Source organism: Rousettus aegyptiacus, unplaced genomic scaffold (genome assembly GCF_014176215.1).
Source record: "Rousettus aegyptiacus isolate mRouAeg1 unplaced genomic scaffold, mRouAeg1.p scaffold_m13_p_14, whole genome shotgun sequence".
Taxonomy (NCBI): Eukaryota; Metazoa; Chordata; class Mammalia; order Chiroptera; family Pteropodidae; genus Rousettus; species Rousettus aegyptiacus.
In genome coordinates this window covers 30,858,882-30,875,923 of record NW_023416289.1, presented here as the reverse complement: position 1 = coordinate 30,875,923, position 17,042 = coordinate 30,858,882, and the positions used below count along the sequence as shown (strand labels likewise).

Genomic DNA, 17,042 nt, shown 5'->3' with positions numbered 1-17,042 from the left:
GGCGCTCCGGGCGCAGCTGGTGCTCCCCTGGCATCCCCCAAAACCCCGGCTCCTCGCCGGGTGCACTGCCCAGCTCGCGCTCTCCTCATCGCGTCCGCAGCAGGACTTGTTCTGCTCCTCCTTTCCAGGGTGGGGCGGGGTGGCGAAGAATGTGCCCTCTGATCCCCGCGGATCTAGGACGGGCCAGTGGGTCTGGGGCCCCCGGAGCTCAGAATTGTGGGTGGGTTGGATCGTCGCTCTTGAGTTGAGTGGCCTTGGGGGTTTGCGGGCGGCCTATCCTGGAGAGTGGAAAGGAGGCTGTGGGTCGCGGTCTGGCGCTTCGGGCCGGGCGGGAGGATGTTGAAGGCGCGGGGAAGGGAGGAGGGAATCCTTGCCTGCCTGCCTGCCTCTTGTGGGGTGGGGTCTCCTTGTCCTGCTCGGTAAAGATTACGACAGGAAAACTCTTGAGCACTAAGAGATATTCCGCGTTGTAAATCTGTTCAGTTCTTTTCGTAGAAAATGGACTGCCCTGAGGCCTGTGAGCTAGACGGTGCCACTTTGGTCGCCCCTCGACCCTTGATGGACCACGGAAGCAGGTGTCTAGTTTTCATTGAGGATTTAGGACATTCAGGGAACGAGAGGTAGGCGAAACTACTGGGACTACTAGTTTACGTGCCAGCTGGGATTTTCCACTTCATGGGTTTCCTGGAGAGAGGCCTCTATTTTGATTAAGGAATATAGCCTACCACTAGCCCTAGGTAAGAGCAGTGGATATTAGCTGGATATTTGCATTTCTAGGCCTCCTCTCTTGTCTTGGTGGTGAGGCAGCCTGGAGGGTCCAGAAGCTATTGCCTCAGGGCTCACTCTCACTCAGCAGTCTGCCCTTTAATCTATTTGATTCAGTGGCCATTTGTGGTGAAGGCCCAGGCTTTCCGGGCCTTGGCCATTCTCTTCTGTGGAGGGTCTCAGCCAGCTAAATGAGGGCCTTGAAAGGGGAAGAGTAATTTTTAGGATGAAATGGTAGAAGGAAGACCCCATCTCTTTGTGGACCTGTGGGGGCAGCAGTGGAAGATGAGGCTGCAGAGGTCAGCAGAGGGCCAGAAATGAGAAATTGAGAGTTCATCTAGTAAGGAGTGGAGGAGAAATCATTGAAGGATCCTGCACAGTACTCAGTTTTGGAAAAATCATTTTGTGATCCTTTGGGTGAACAGGTTTGAGTGGCCTTGTAGGCCTCCAAGGAGGTCGGGCAGGATGGGGGCAGGAACAGATACTTCTGACTAGCCGTAGTGGCAGAAAAGCAACTGGGGCTCTGAAGTTGGGTGGACACTTTGGGTGAGCTCTCTCCATCTTGGCTTGTCACCTGAAGTAACAAGCCAGGTAGCATTGCTGGGGAGTGAACCGTAGAATCTGCATAGGTCCTAGGGTCAGGTCTTGATTGTGCCTCCTTTTGGCTCTTGGACCAGTGTTGCCCTCTTGAGGGTAGCTGCTGGGTCTTTGTTATTCACATGTTTCTGCACTGTTGGGGTTCTTCCTGTTTATGAATTGTCAGGATTAGGTCACTGTTTAGTAACTTCATCTTCTCCTAGAGGAGCAGAGGAATGTGACCATGTGATGTTAGATACCAGACCTAGAAAGGGTTCAGACCTGAAAAATCCAGACCTGATTTGTCTTGAGATTATGTCTACAACTGAGAGACACTGAGAAGTGGCCCTTGAAGTTCCTGCATTGTTGCCCAAGATACTGTCAGTACAGGGAGGAGGGTGCTGGTGGATCCACCTGTTGCTCCAGGAGCAGGGTTATGCAGTGGCATTCTGTGGGGCAGTTGTGCTCCTCCAAACTTTTCTGCCCTGTTTTTCAGCCCCTCTCCCAGCCCTGAGGCCTTGTCTCCCCCTCTGCGATCCTCCATAGTCCACCTGTCACTGTATTTAGCCAGCTCTGAGCACACCCGTTTGTTTCTGGCTTTTTGCCAGTGCTAGCATGGCTGCCTGAGGCCAGCCCCTCACCCTCCCCAGTTATGGGCAGTGGAATTTTAGCTCCTGTGAGAAAAGATCTCTCCCTGGGAGTCTGAGCTTTCTCTAACACGCCACTATCATTTTGTTCAAGTAAGTGAATAATTACTGAATGCCTAGGTGAGCCAGGCAGCTAGACACAGGCTGGGTGCTTTGAAGAGGAGCTTTGACAAAAATATGGATGGGATCCATAGATGTTAAAGGCCAGAAGGACACAAGTGACTAACATTATATCATTGAATTGCTTCCGTTTGGGATTAAACATAGATAGAAAGTATTTTCTTTGTGCCTTTTCCTTCTGAATCACAGATTAAACCAGCTGGAGCATTATTGCTCATCAGTTGGAAAATATGCCTTGGTCAGGGTCCTAGAAGGGTGGGAGCAGCCACAGCAGTGGGATTTCGACAGGGAGTGCATCTCTGGGAGGTGCAGACTTTCCTGTGCTGGATTTTGCTGAGCCAGGCTGCACGCTGTCACCGGATGGTCCCTGACCACAGAGAGTTATCCAGGCTGACAGTACAGTTGAAAACCACAAAACCACAAGTGTGCGTACCACCTCCTGAAATGCCTGGTACCAGTTTGAGTCCTTGCCTGACTGTCCTGATCACAGAGTAACCTCAGATAACTCTTGTTCCAGGGTATTTGGTATCTCTAACTTCACTTGATTTTCTGTAAATGATCCCATCATTTGAGCTTCAGCAGGCAGGAGTGGAATCTTTCTGAAGAAGTTTTATAAAAGGATTCACTCATCTTTTTAGTTTTACAAGGAAAAGTCAGTTTACTTTGCATAATACTATAAAATGTAAAACTAATTCTTGCAAGTAAACTTGTCAGGGCATTAAATATTATTTTTAAGTATTTACCCCTATATAAGAATTCAGTTCTGCATTAAGCACCAGATTGTATGTGATATTACATATTTTTAACCCTGGGACAGAAATGTTGAGAACAGTACTGGACAGAGCTTTTTGAATCCCTCCTCCTGGACAGAGGGTTCAGTCATTGGCAACCAGGAGGACCGCTGTCCAAGAGAAAGCAGATGGCTTGAGACTGAAAAACAGTAAGTTCCGTCCCATTCATCAGCAATACTTGCTAAGAACCCTATATGTTTACATAGTTCATGCATTTGAACTCTATGTTCTGATATCAGCATTCAGGGGCTTTCTCTTATCTTGCTGCCCTCTCAGACCTGCTCTGTTTGGATTCTTATTTTCCTGGACTCATCTTCTCATCTAGTCAAAAAAAGTTTACTTGGGTTTTCTGTGCCCACAGGAACCTTTTACTGCCACCTAAACCTCTGGCCCTGTCAGGTCCCTGACAGGATGCCTTCCTCACTTCCCACCTCCATGCCCTTCCCTGCTACTCCTGTCTCTGTCTGGTCCTTACCTCTTCCAGCACTGATCTGGGTTTGTTGTCCACTTCTGGTGCACATTTCTTGTCTCCCAGCTAAGTTGTAAGTTTCTCCATCAAAGCCAGCCCTTGTCACTTTCATATCGGGGATGGAGGTGTTGGTGTTCTGCCAGCATGTAGTCTGAAGAGCAGGAGTGTCCCTCCCTAGTTGTAGTTCGACTGTATCGCACCCTGTTTCTCATATGGTTTTTGTCCAAGGCATCTGTACTTTTGCACTCTGCCATGTAGAACCAACTGTGTCAGGAACCTGAAAGAATTTTGTTTTCTTATGACTCTGTCCCAGCAAAATTACATTATACAGTTCTGCTTGAGGCTCATAAAAGGATTATCTGGGCTCTGGTAATAATTGAATTCAACAATTCGGGTATCTGAATTGTTGCAGAGCTGTCTGTGGGGTCCAAGAAAGGATTATATGTAGCCGTTTTCACGCTAGGCTCTTCTCCCTAAGCGGATTTGCAGGGAGCTCAGCGGCCTGCTTCCTTTAGGCAGTCCCCAGGATCTGCAGCCAGGACAACCCTGCCTGGACCAGACCAAGGTGATTCCATATGGCTCCTGTGTGGCTGTCTGTCAGGAGGACTTTTTTGGGAGTGGAAATAAGTATGGAATCTGTACATCTGTGGCTCATGAAATAACCCCTACTCCATAATATATTTATGCATGTCGTTCTGCTCTTTTCTCAAGGAGACATGGAAATATTTTTACATGGTGAGAAAGTAATTCGGTTTTTCACTCTATGTAACCTTGAGTTCACCAACTAGGCTTCTGTTTCTTCATCTGCGGCATGGAGCTAACTACCAATAGTTACTGTGAGCATTAGTTATAGTTAGTTACCTATAGTTATCAGAGGCATTGAAATGGGGTGAGGATGTATAGAAGTTACCACAGTGCCTGGATACCCTCACATGAACCTTGTGCTATTTTTATCATTAACCATCAGGGATAGAATTCATAATATACGTAGGCATATTGTTCTTATGTTTCCCCAAGGAGGTATACTGGAATATTTTTACATAGAAAGTAATTCAGTTTTTCATTTTTCTTCATCCGATTCTATCAAGGATAAGTTTACTCAATGATCTTTAATAGTTGCTAATTTTCTCTTTTTAATGAAGGCTTAAGCTCAGAACCTTTGGCAGGCAATAGTATCTAGCAAGGTTTTAAAGTCGATTGTTTTTATAATTTTTAATTTTAAAACTTTATGGGAATGAACAATGGGTTTTTAAAATTTTTTTTTCATTTAAGTAGTAGTAGGGTTCTTTTAAAAATACATTTCAAAAGGGAGTGGGTGTTTAAAGGAAAATGCCAGACATTAACAATAGAGCCATTGTGTGCACTGTGAAGGTTATTCATCACACAGGTTCCCTGCCCAAACTGAGGCTGATATGTAGCCTGTGGGCTGCTTACCAAGCCATGTGCCCTGCAAGACGGTACCCACTGGGAAAATGGTGTGCTTTTTTCTAATTCTCACAAGGGGCCATGTGGTCTAGTAGTAAGTGGTGGTACATTGATATGCACTATGGCAAAAGTAGTGAAGGCAGCATGTAAATGAGACTCCTACAAGGCAGGTAACAGACTGAGATGGAGGCTCAGGTGCAATGACATGGCTAGAACTCTGAATCCTTTTTCATGCTCATTTTTCATATTCCTCTCTGAGAGCCCATTAAAACTACACTGATGGGTGGTAAGGGGAGCAGACTGGGGCAATGGAGGCCCCATTCACAATAGAAGCAACTCTGTATGGAATATATAAATAATGTCTAATAAAAGTTGTATATGATCTTTAAGGAGAAAATTTAATTGGAGAACATAGAAGAAGATGTACATGGAAAGATAGACCATGTTCATAGATGATAAAATTCATTATTATAAAGATGTTGACTCTCTAGTCCATAAATTCAGCACAGTTCCAGTAAAAATCCCAACAGGATTTTTCATGGAATTGATAAGCTGATTCTAATTGACCTGATTTTGTAAATAATTAGGAATAACTAGGCAATTTTGGAGAACAAGATGGGAAGCCTTTCTTTATGAGATAGCAAAGCTTATTATGAAGCTGTAGTCATATAAAATAATGTGGCTCTGCTCTGTCTAATAGCCATTAGCCACATGGGGCTATTAAGCCCTTGAAATATGGCTATTATGAATTGAGAAGTACTATAAAGGTACCAGATTTTGAAGACTTGGTAGTAGTAAAAATATGTAAAACATGTCATTGATAATTTTAAAAGTGATCATATGTTGAAAATACAATATTTTGGACATTAAGATAAATAAAATTCATTAGAATTTTCCCTTTTTATGTGGCTACTAGAAAATTTTAAATTATGTAATCATGCATGTTATATATTATTAACATTTCTCACATATATCTGTTGGACAGCACTGGTCTGTCTAGACCATTGAAACAGAATAGAGCCCAGAAACAGGTTAAACATATATGAGAACTTGGGGTATGACAAAGGTAGTAACATTATCAGCCAGTGTGAGAGGGGAGATGGACTACTCAAAAAACAATGATGGGTACAATTGGCTTGGTGTTCCCCCAAAATTCATATGTTGAAGCCCTAATCCTTAATGTGATTATATTTGGAGGTGGGGCATTGGTTGGGATCTAATTGGGGTTAAATTAGGTCATGCGGATAGAGCCCTCATGATGGTATTAATGCCCTTATAAAAAGAAGAAGAGACAGGAGATCTCTGTCTCCATCATGTCAGGATGCAGCAAAAAGATCATCAATCCAGGAAGTGTGCCCTCACTAAGAACCAAGTCTCTTAGCCTGTTAGCACTTTGATCTTGGACTTTCTTGCCTCCCAAACTGAAAAATAAATGTTTGCTGTTTAAGCCACCCTGTCTATGGTAGTCTGTCATAGCAGCACAAACATACTAAGACAGTTTACCATATGGAAAAAAAAATTTAATTAGATGCCCAATTTATAACATATATAAAAATAAAGATGAAGTCCTAAAAATGAAAAACTTGAAGATTATTAGAAATTATAGGGACTATTTTTGTGGCCTTGGTTTTGGAAAGGATGTGATTTCAAATATAGCCTTTGCTGCATAACAAACCGGCCCAAAATTTAGTGGCTTCAAATGGCTACATTTTATTACTTTCTATATGTGGGCTGGGCTGGCACATGGTTCTTCTGCTACTCTCACCTAGACTCACATAGTTGTATTCAGCTGGAGAGATTTTGATGGTCTTCCCCATGGGCTTCTTCACAGCATGGTGGTCTCAGGGCACCAAGACAATGAGAGTGGACTCTGCAAGGCCTCTTGAGGCTGACACTCAGCAATCACAGAGCATCAATTTTGCCTGTTGGTTGGTTAGAGCAAATCACAGGGCTGGTCCAGATTCAAGGGCTGGGGAAGTAGACGCCATCTTCTGATTAGGGAAATGGTGAAGTCACTTTACATAAGGACATGCTAGATGATAGGATTTCCTAAGATCCAAAAAGCACTGATGATTATTAGGGCAAAGATTGACAAGTTAAACTACATCAAAATCAAACGCTTCAATTTCTATAAATACCCATCTCAAAAAATGAAAAGGTAAGTCACAGATTGAGAGAAAATATTTACAACATGTTTTAGTATCCAGATATATAAAGATCTAAAAATCATGAGGAAAAGGCCAACAACTCATTAGAAAAGTGGGCAAAAAACATGATAAGGTAATTTATAAAACGAGGAAACGACGTTCTACCTCATTAGAGAAATGAAAATTAAAAGCAGCAAAATACTATTTTATACTCATAGACTTGCAGAAATGAGATAATCTGATGTTACTTAGAAGTGTGGATTAGAATGCAGTGTGAGGAAGGGGAACACTCGTGCACTTTTTGTGGGGGTGGAAAGCAGTTCAGCGTTGTCAGCATCTGGTGACAGTGCAGGTGGGTGCAGCCTGCAGTGCCCCCCTCCTAAGGACATTCCTAGATACGTGCTTATGGAACCCGTAGGGTATAGAGTGCTCATTCAAGCATTGTTTGTAGTATTGGAAATGAAGCACCTTAAATATAGGATATTAGATAAATGTGTCACATTTACTTAAAGATACCATATAGAAATCAATGAATGGATGAGAGCTGTATGGATCAGCATGGAGAGAACTTGCAAAAGTAATTTTGATTGTAAAGATTATTTTCCAGACTATTTGTAGTGTGGTACCATTTATGTAAATTTCGAACCACCTAAAATGGTATTCTAGATTATTTATGAATACACAAAGGAATAGTCACATGAGCAAGGAGGATACACAACTTTAGGATCGTGAAAGAGGTAGAGAGAATGGGATCAGGGCAGGACACAGCTGGGGTTCCAGTCTACTGATAAGTTTTATGTCTTCAAAGAAAATCTGAAGCAATTCTAGCCAAGTGTTAAGGTTTGGTACTTCTGAGTGGTAGGTTTATGTTATTACTTTGTACTTTTCTGTCTGCCTAAAATATTTCATTAAAAATGCATGCATATCTTTAAAGTGCCATAATTTTGATCATGTAAGATATTTTTAAAATAGCCATTTTTACATTTGCAATGATGTGGAGTTTATTAAGATTTTCTGAATTTAATGTATACATTTAACCAGTAAAAAAAGTCATCTTGGAATTGGTGGGTTATCTTTGATATTTCCTTATGGAGTGTTAAGTCTGTAGAGTTGAATACATGTTAGGGATGGTTTTTAGAAATTGCCAGATCAAGACCTTCATGTGTTATACATATTTGAAAGTGCTAATTTACTCCTTTTTTCCCCCCTTGTTCCAGGAGACTCACTTTGCCCCATCCGAAGTCCATATGGCTCTGTATGATGAAGATCTTCTGAAAAATCCTTTCTATCTGGCTCTTCAGAAGTGGCGTCCAGACTTGTGCAACAAGGTGGCCCAAATCCATGGCATTGTAAGTATGTCAATCCTGAGGATTGTCCTTTTGCATAGATGTGGACCTAGCCGTCCTGACAAGGTCAGAAATATGGTACACTTCAGTTAATTTGAGAGGGATTCAGCTACAAACCTGCTCAGTGTAACGAGCCCCAGACCATGCTCGATATGTGGATGAGTAGAGAGAGACCACCAATTACTGCTTCCTCCAGGAAGCCTCTTGGTGTTGTACCAGCCCAGGATGTAATCCTTTCTCTGAACTCTCAGCCCATGTTGACAGAGATCTTAAGGTATTTCCTTCTGTTTCTGTTGTTTTCACATTGACCGTGAGGGCTTCTCTTGTTTTCACATTGACCATGAGGGCTTCTTGAGGGCTGAAATCATATTCCTCCCCAGGGCCTCATGAATGAGGTGGGTGCTCACTCCGGTAGAATAATAGAACGCGTGAACACATTCATATGTCACTTTCAAAGGCATTTGCTAAAGAGGAAGAACTGTGGTGAAAGAACTGTGGTGAAAGGCCACAATCTCAAAAGTTTTTACAGGCAGCCAGGAGGAGGTATGTAAGAGAAACCGTACCTGTCCGTGGAGCCTCTGCTGCCTGGCAAGAAGGCAGGCCCCACATCGCAGCTCTGTCCAGTTGGTGGAATGGGCGGCCTCTTACACAACGTGTTGGGACACAGTGTGGGCGCCTCTGTGCCATCCGTTGTTGGCCTTTGCTTGAGGAGTCTTGTGCGCGTTGTCTTCTTCGTGTTCCTGCTTGCCACGGGGTGTGACGTCACACAAGCATGTCAGGCAGCTGTGGATTTGAACCAAAGGAGAGGTCAGTTTAGCTCCAGTTGATGTCAGGTTCTCAGCTGCTGCTCTGGAAAACTGGAACTGACTTGCATGCCTCCCAGTCCATCCCTGTGTCCTCAGAGCCTGGTTTCTTAAAATCCCTTCTGGGTTTTGATTGGTTTTGTGATTCATACATTTTTCCTACAATTTTTTCACTTTGGATTTTAGAAGTCATAAATTTCATTATTTTTTTAAAAATTGGAGAATACAGCTGTTGCCAAAGAAGAAAATAAAAATCTCATAAAAGCTCTTCAAAGACATTTATTCTTTCACACTAGTTATTAAATGCTACTGTAGGCAAGGCACTATGTCTGATGCTGAGGACACAGCAAAACATATGAAGATACATCACCATCTTTATTTACCCTATTGGGCTGAAGTTCAAGTGGGAAAAATAGTCATCTCTGGGCAAATACATCCTCATTATAGTTGTAGTAAGTGTGACAGAGAAAAAGTGCAGGACACAAAGCAGTCATCTTACCTGGGAGGGCCTGACCTATTTGGGGAAATATTTCCTTCCCATCTTTGTTCTATGATATTTTTTTAAATACTGTCTAAATAAGAGTGGATTATATATAACTTTCTCTTGCTTTTTAAAAATGCCACACTGCGGTATGCTGTTATTTCTCAGTGAGCTCTGTGGGACCTAGCTTGCTCAGCACGGGTTTGCCAGCACTTAGCCCAGTTCCTGTCGCCTAGTAGGTGCCTTTCCCACTGCAGGTAGTGGAGTCACACTCAAGCTCACTTTAGCAAAAGGAGAATTTTGAATAAGAACGTTATCATCCTGGTCACCTTCCTTTCAGGTACACCGCGGAATGGGAGATTCTTCTTAAACAGTGTCATCCAAGTTCCCAGTGGCGTCCTAGGCGCCTCACTCCTGCCCCTCCTAAGAGCCACAGGATCCACAAGGAGCTGCTTTGGGGCCCACACTGGACAGCACGGAATTCCTCGGTCTTGTTCAGTGGACTTGAGAATCAGTGAGGCTGGCTTCTCAGCAGAAGTCAGCAGTGGTGGGAAGGAGATAGCTATTGCTGTCCTGCTCTGTCCAGTCAGATGTGGTTGGCTGGCTTCTGCCCGCTGTAGGCTATGTGATGGGAGCACTGACTCATTTGGGTCTAATCCGGAGTAATGCTCCATCCACATCTGTTGGTTGAAAGAAAAAGGAGAATATTCCAGTCACCTCTAGAAGAGCACTCATCCTTTCTGTCATCTCTTAGGGATCCACGTGGACTCAGTAGGTGAATGCTGAATTTCTTTCCATGGGGCTCGGCCACAGGGCCAAATTTGGCCAACCTTGAATCTGCTCTGAGGATCAAGTCCTTTATTGGACTCTAAACATGTGAAATAACCACTTTTAAATGTGTGTCCCCTAGGGTTAACTGTCCCTCACACTTCTCCCTGCAAGCCAAGCTTGTGGGCCACCTAATCCTCACGTGACCGTGCATGCAGCAGCTGAGGATGCAGCTTGACTGCTTCCTCTACCTGCCCCAGCCCCTCATGGAGTCCGACTTCTTTCCCAAGCCTGCCTTTGGCGGGAATGCCTCCGCGTCCAGGAGGCCGCCTCCTGCCATCATCTGCCCCCTGACCGGACAGTAGAAGCCCCATGTTCCCCAGGGTTGAATCGCAGAGGCCTGCGATACCCACACATTGTTTCTACTAGTCACCTTTCTTTTAGCCATCCAGCTAATTATGCACTGTGGCTTCTTCAGAGCAGGCTGGGTAGGCCTGTCACACCCCTGGGGCTCTTGTCCATGAGGCATCAGGGAGAGAATTCTCCAGATTTCCCAGGTGGACAGGGGTGGGGTCCATTTGTCTACAGGAAAAACAGAAATTACAAAAGGAGATTAAGTGTTCCTTCTGTGGTCCTTTAATTATGGAGTAGGTAGGCTTTTGAGAGCTAACTTGGGAACTTAGCAGCATGTCTTATAAATTACAGAGAACTTTCAAGTAAAATACCTAGACAGCCCAGCTAAGGGTACTCACTGATGGCCATATTCCACTTCTCAGGATTCATTTAGTATATAGATCCAGCCAACAAACATTTACTCAGTACTATGTGCCAGGCACTGGGCTGGGTTTCTAAGGTTACATGGGTGAGTGGAGAACGTGGCATGCCTTCAGAAAGTTCTAGAAGCAACAGGCTGTCTGTAGGACAGAGGAATGAGTATTAGCACAGACAATGTCACAGGTTCGCACAGAGTACGTAACTCAACCTGGGCAGGAGTCAGGAGTGTACCCAGGAGTGGGCGTCACTAAGGCTGAATCTTATCTTTATTCTACTTGTTTTTTCTTTAATTGCTATTTTTAAAATTCTTTATAAAAGAGCTAGAATAAAAAGTTTTATCATTAAACTTTGAAATGAGTAGGTCCCTAACTTATGGCCTACTCCATAACTCTAAACTTTATGTACTCCACATAGGCCATTAAAACTCCATGACAATCGGTCGGCCTTTTGAGCCACACTTCTCTTGCTCAGGCCCACTTCCATGTCTGGAAGTGTACTTTCCCTTCTAATAAAACTTATCTACTGTGAAAAAGAAAAAGAAAGAAAGAAAGAAAAAAGAAAAAACTCCATGACATCCACTCCAGAACTAGTCTGAAACTTTATCTTAGGTGAGTCCCCAAGGCACTTGACCCACCTCCCCTGGGCAGCTTCGTAGCTGCCCTTCTACCCTCTTCCATGGCTGGCTTCTTCACCCCTCACCCAGCAGGACTCAGGACTCCAGTGGAGATGAATGGAGCCACAGAGCACCAGCCACTGGCTTCCGTGTACAATAAAATGCTCCAGGAAGCATTATCTGCCTGAAAATAGGGGGTCCTGAGATTGGAGGGCCCTCTATTCACTGAACAAACATTAATTGGACACCTACCGCACGTCAAGCAGTGTGTTGGGTAATGGAGACACAGTGCAGAAGGAGCCAGTCATGCTCTATGCAAGTTAGGGAGGTGGAGAAGGCTTTCATAAACAGGTAGATAAAATGCAATCACAGTTGGAGTGGAGTTCACCCAAGCACCTCAGAAGTTCCTGGTCCTTTGGGCCCTTCCTTGTGTGACTCCTTAATCCACAGGGCTGGACTGGGCCCATCTCTTGGCCTCTCTGAGTTGGGCATTAAGCAGACCTCTAGGTCGGGTTCATGACATTCCCTTGACTGTGGTGCCCAGGATCTTCTTTTGGTGTGCACTGCTTCCGGGAGGCCCCCAGGGAGCCTGGAGGTTGTCTCTCAATTCAGGCTTATACCCAAGGGCCTCCCTTTTCTAAGTTTTCCTTTTATTAAAATGTAAAATTATTATGTTTAATTTCAAACATATAAAAGTAGAATAATATAATGAGCCCCATGCACCCATCACCCAGTTTCAGTAGTCATCAGTTCGGTAGCCACATTTCTACTCCTTCCTGCCCTCTACCCGCACCCACTGGATTATTTTGAAGCACATCCCAGAAAATTATATAAGGTAGTCATAAGATTTCATCTGTAAATATTTAGGAATGTACTTTTAAATGATCAGGATTCTTAGAAAAACATAACTACAAAGGGAGGCTGATGGGGTGAAAGGGGTCAGGTATGCAGTGACAGAAAGCTAACAATGGGCAGTGAACATATAATACAATATATACATGCCTGACTATTGAATTGTACACCTGAAACTTACTGGATTTCATTAACCAATGTCACCATAATAAAAAAAATTTTAAAAAACAATCACAATGCCATTATCACAGCAGAAAAATTCCCTCAATACTTCAGTATTGTCAAATACCTAGTCACTCTTCAGATTTCCCAAATCATCTCATAATTTTTTGTTTGTTTTACAGTTGGTTTGTTCAAATCAGGAATCAGAGGAGATCCATACATTAGATTGGACCGACAGGTCTTTAAGTCTCTCTTTTTACCTCAACTTTATTGAGCTAAACTGAAGTACACTAAATTTGATCAATTTTGACATGTATATAGACTTGTGAAACCATCACCAGTCTTAAGTTTCTTTTTAATTATATCTTCCCCTTTCCTCATTTTCTTTCTTTGGTTGCAATTCATTTATACAGGTCATTTATCTTGTAGAGTTTCCTGCATTGTCGCTTTTTGCCAGTTATAATCTGTGGAGGTGTTTAACACGGTCTTCTTATTTTCTGCAATTGGTAGTTAAATCTAGATCTTGGTTGATTTTTTGAGGTGGAACAAGGCCACTTCATGGATTCTTCCATCAACAAGTGCCTCCCTTTCTGCTGTGAGGAATTGGTGTGTCCCTCTGTGGGGAGAGAGGCCATGCTGCTCTTTCTAACCTGCCTGAGGGAGCCTGATGACAGCTGCTCCCACAGGCTCCAGAGTTTCATGCCGTCTGCCAAGTAAACTCTAGCAGGCACTGGGCTGTGCTTCCAGCCCTGGCTCCAGGAGGCAGCAGGACAGGGCAGTGGTCAGGAACTGGCAGGAGCTTGAATCATGATCTCTCCTACTGGCTGTGTGACCCTGGACAAGTTGCTCAACTCCTTTGAGCCTCCGTTCCTTTGTATATACAAAGAGGACAGTGCAGAAGCTATCTGCTTTGTTTCGTGCTGCCTTAGGAGATGGGGCTCTGCGGGACTTTGCCACTTTGGTCACCTTCATTCCAGGTACACTTGAGTCCGAGGGAGTCTTCTTAAATGTGAGTCCCCGAGCGAAGCACAGGTCCATGTCTGGTTGCCAGGGCAAGAGGTCACGTTGAGTTGAGCACCTTCCCTTTGCTGCATTGAACCGAGAAGCTTGTGTCTGGTCAGCGAAGTGGCCACAGTCAGACCAAAATTCATGTTTCAGACTGAGCCTTCTGCAGAGAGTCTGGTACCCCGAGACTTCTCCGGTGGAGGTGGTGGCCTGTGATAGGAAACTGTCTCTGCAGCTTGTCTTACAAACTATGGTCACAACTAGTCTTAAAAAAAAAAAAAGAGCAAATTAAAAAACGAGAAGGAAACTGTCTTAACATACAGTGTTTGTCATTCAGGTGGTAGAATTACGTGTGACTTTTTAGTTTCACTTTTTTGTACTTCCCAAACTATTCTCTCGTCATCTGGAATCATTCCTGAGCCTGTTGAGGGTCGAGTGGGGTGCCAGGGGTTATCGGTGGGAGGGACCCTTCGGAGGTGGGAGTGAGTACGCCAGTCGGCAGGTCTGAGATGGAAGAATACGCGTGCCGCCTCCCTCTGCCTGGGCTCCATCATGACAACAAATCAAGTTAGCTGGCAGCAACCTCTGCCAGTCTGGCAAGTGACCCCAGGCGGTCTCTCTGCCAGCAAGTCCCCACAACAATTCCAGCGGGAATGTTTTTGGATACATCCTATTCTGCTGAAGTTGTAAATGACACCTCTCTCTAATATTCACCCTAATTGTTTTTTTCCAGGTCTTAGTACCCTGCAAAGGAAGCCTGACAAGCAACATTCAGTCTACTTGTCAGTTTGAATCCTATATTTTGATACCAGTGGAAGAACACTTTCAGACCTTAAATGGAAAGGTATTCATTTCTTTGTGGGTCAACCAGGGTTGCTCACTCAGTGTTTGGGTGGGTGGAGGGGAGAGAATCCTGCTTCTCACCCTTTCATGTCTATGTTAATGATGGCTTTGACACACACACAGAAGTCCTGAGGGATGGGGCTGGAGGGCCCCTGCCTTTAAGGAAAGAGGGGATGTTAGGGGTGAGCGGGGCCCTGACAGTGGCCTTGGAGGGTGAGGAGGGGCCAGCATCTCTCCCTCAGCCCACGAGGTTCCTGTCTGTGAATTGAGGGAAGTTTCTGGAACACCTCCTCAACAAAGTCCCAAGAGAGTAAGCTATTCCAGTGACCTTGAAAGCTCTTTGGTTTCTCGGCCACAAATTGAGCATCAGGGATGAATATTTAATTTTTAAAAAACTTTTTTTTTTAAAATGATCTCAACCCTACAGGAAGTTTTAGTAAAGTACGAAGAACTCTCATATACCTTTCCCTAGATTGGTCAGCTATTAACATTTTATTTTCTAGATAGATAGATAGATAGATAGATAGATAGATAGATAGATAGATGATAGATGATAAGCTAGACAGATAAAGAGATAGAGATATGAATATTAAATACATGTATTATTATTGTTTTTTCTGAACCTTTTTCAGAAGGATGAGTTGCAGACACCATGTCCCTTTACTCTAAAACAATTCAGTGTGTATTTTCTACACAGCTGCAGTGCAGTGGTCAGACTCAGAAAATTTAGCATCGATAGAATACTGTTCTCCAGCATGCCATCCTCATACAAAATATGCTACTTATACAAATAATGTTCTTCAAAAAAAAATTTTTTTTTAGGTCCAGGATCACACAGTACGCTCAGTTGGCCTTTCAGTTTCCTTTAATTCAAAGAATCCCTCAGTTCGTCTTTGTCTCTCATGACACTGACGTTTTTGTTTTGCTTCGCGGACTGTCACTCAGTGTGGGCTCTCTGATGTTCCCCGTGATTAGATGAGCAGTTACGCCTTTTTCGTTGGAATGCCCTTACATGGTGTTTCATCTTTCTCAGTCTGTCTTGTTAGGAAGCACATGATGTCGGTCTGTCTCATGATGTTAACTTTGGGGTATGCATTTTGTTATTTTTTAAGCGGAAACAAGTAGTTTCTGAGAGGTGGGTGGTTCCATTCCTAGTCAGAACTGTCCGTAGTCTCCCTCCTATCCCTGGTTAGGGGAGGGGCCCACACTACCCTTCTCACCCATATTGGCCCCGTTGGACCTGACAGCCAGGGCTCATGAGTACTGTGTGGTTGAGGAGGGATGGAGCATAGGGTGACGTGGACGCCAGCTCAAGGGTCAGCAGCCATGTGTCATGAGACATTCCACTGTTTTCCTGTCAGGCATCTGCTCACCACAGCTGCCAGACCCTTGGTAGTTTATTTGTTCTCTTTTGGGTACCCAAATCTACAAAGAGAACAGAGCAGTCGGGTTTATCATGGCGGGTCTGCCCCGAGCCCCCCAGCCATGGCCAGAGTGGTGAGCCGTGGAGAGGACTGTAGCGTGTGTCCTCCAGCCCCGTGCACGTTGCAGCAACAGTCACTCTGGTCTCTTACTCAGATGGGAGAGCCTTCTTACTTTTTCTTTTCCTGGAAGGCACAAGTTTCCTGCTACTGTAAGGAACACAGTAGTGTTCCTTCTGTTGCAACATTTGAAAAGGATCAGAATACTATGTAGACACAACTGCTGGGTCAACAAAGAGGAAAGAAAACCATTTTAGTATCAAAAAGTAAAATAAAAGAGTGGTTCTTCCTCTGCAAACCCACACTGAAAGGAATGGGCAGGTGGGACGAGGTGCCCTCTCGGGGTCCAGGCTGGGAGAGGGAAGGCCGTCACCACCAGCCGATGGTACAGTGACAGTTCTCTCGTTCCAGGATGTCTTTATACAAGGAAACAGGATTAAATTAGGAGCTGGTTTCGCCTCTCTTCTCTCAGTGCCCATTCTCTTCGAAGAAACTTTTTACAATGAAAAAGAAGAAAGTTTCAGCCTACTGTGTATAGCTCATCCTTTGGAAAAGAGAGAGAGTTCAGGTATTCTGGGAGAAAACCTCGTTCTGATTTGGAGAAATGTGTTCGTTGAACTTCCTTCTGACATAATTGTTACAAACATCCTGTAAAATATTTAGGAGCCCACTAGAAACCTGCATAACTGTTTATATAATTCCCCACAGAACTTAATCAAAAAGTTGTCTTGAGCTAGGGAGACCTGGGTTGCGGCTGTGCTGCATATAGTTGCACAGATTGGATATTGCATGGTTCCAGGAGGCAGTGTTCACATGGAACTCAGTGTGGATGTCGTCCCCCACAGTTGGGCAAAGTGGTAGCCTGGCTTTGTTTCTGGCTTCACCCACCCTGTCCTGTTGTTGTGCTTCTTTGACATCTCATTCTAATGAATAATAATTCTTCAGTTGCTCCAGGAAATTGAGATAACAGTATG

General features: G+C 44.1%; 1 protein-coding gene across 6 annotated transcripts in view; it reads left to right on the top strand.

Annotated features, from left to right (window-relative positions):
- Positions 1 to 17,042, top strand: part of ANKRD27 (ankyrin repeat domain 27) — a 50,375-nt gene that overhangs the window by 259 nt on the left and 33,074 nt on the right. For 3 of the 6 annotated variants that reach the window (XM_036231564.1, XM_036231563.1, XM_036231565.1), the window contains exons 2-4: positions 8,158 to 8,289; positions 14,478 to 14,588; positions 16,480 to 16,636. In XM_036231564.1, the coding sequence (XP_036087457.1) occupies positions 8,188 to 8,289; positions 14,478 to 14,588; positions 16,480 to 16,636 (370 nt within the window). In that variant the 5' untranslated portion in view covers positions 8,158 to 8,187. Of the gene's footprint in view, positions 1 to 495; positions 621 to 2,925; positions 3,049 to 8,157; positions 8,290 to 14,477; positions 14,589 to 16,479; positions 16,637 to 17,042 lie in introns of all 6 variants that reach the window. The other 3 variants (XM_036231560.1, XM_036231561.1, XM_036231562.1) reach the window with 3 other exon arrangements.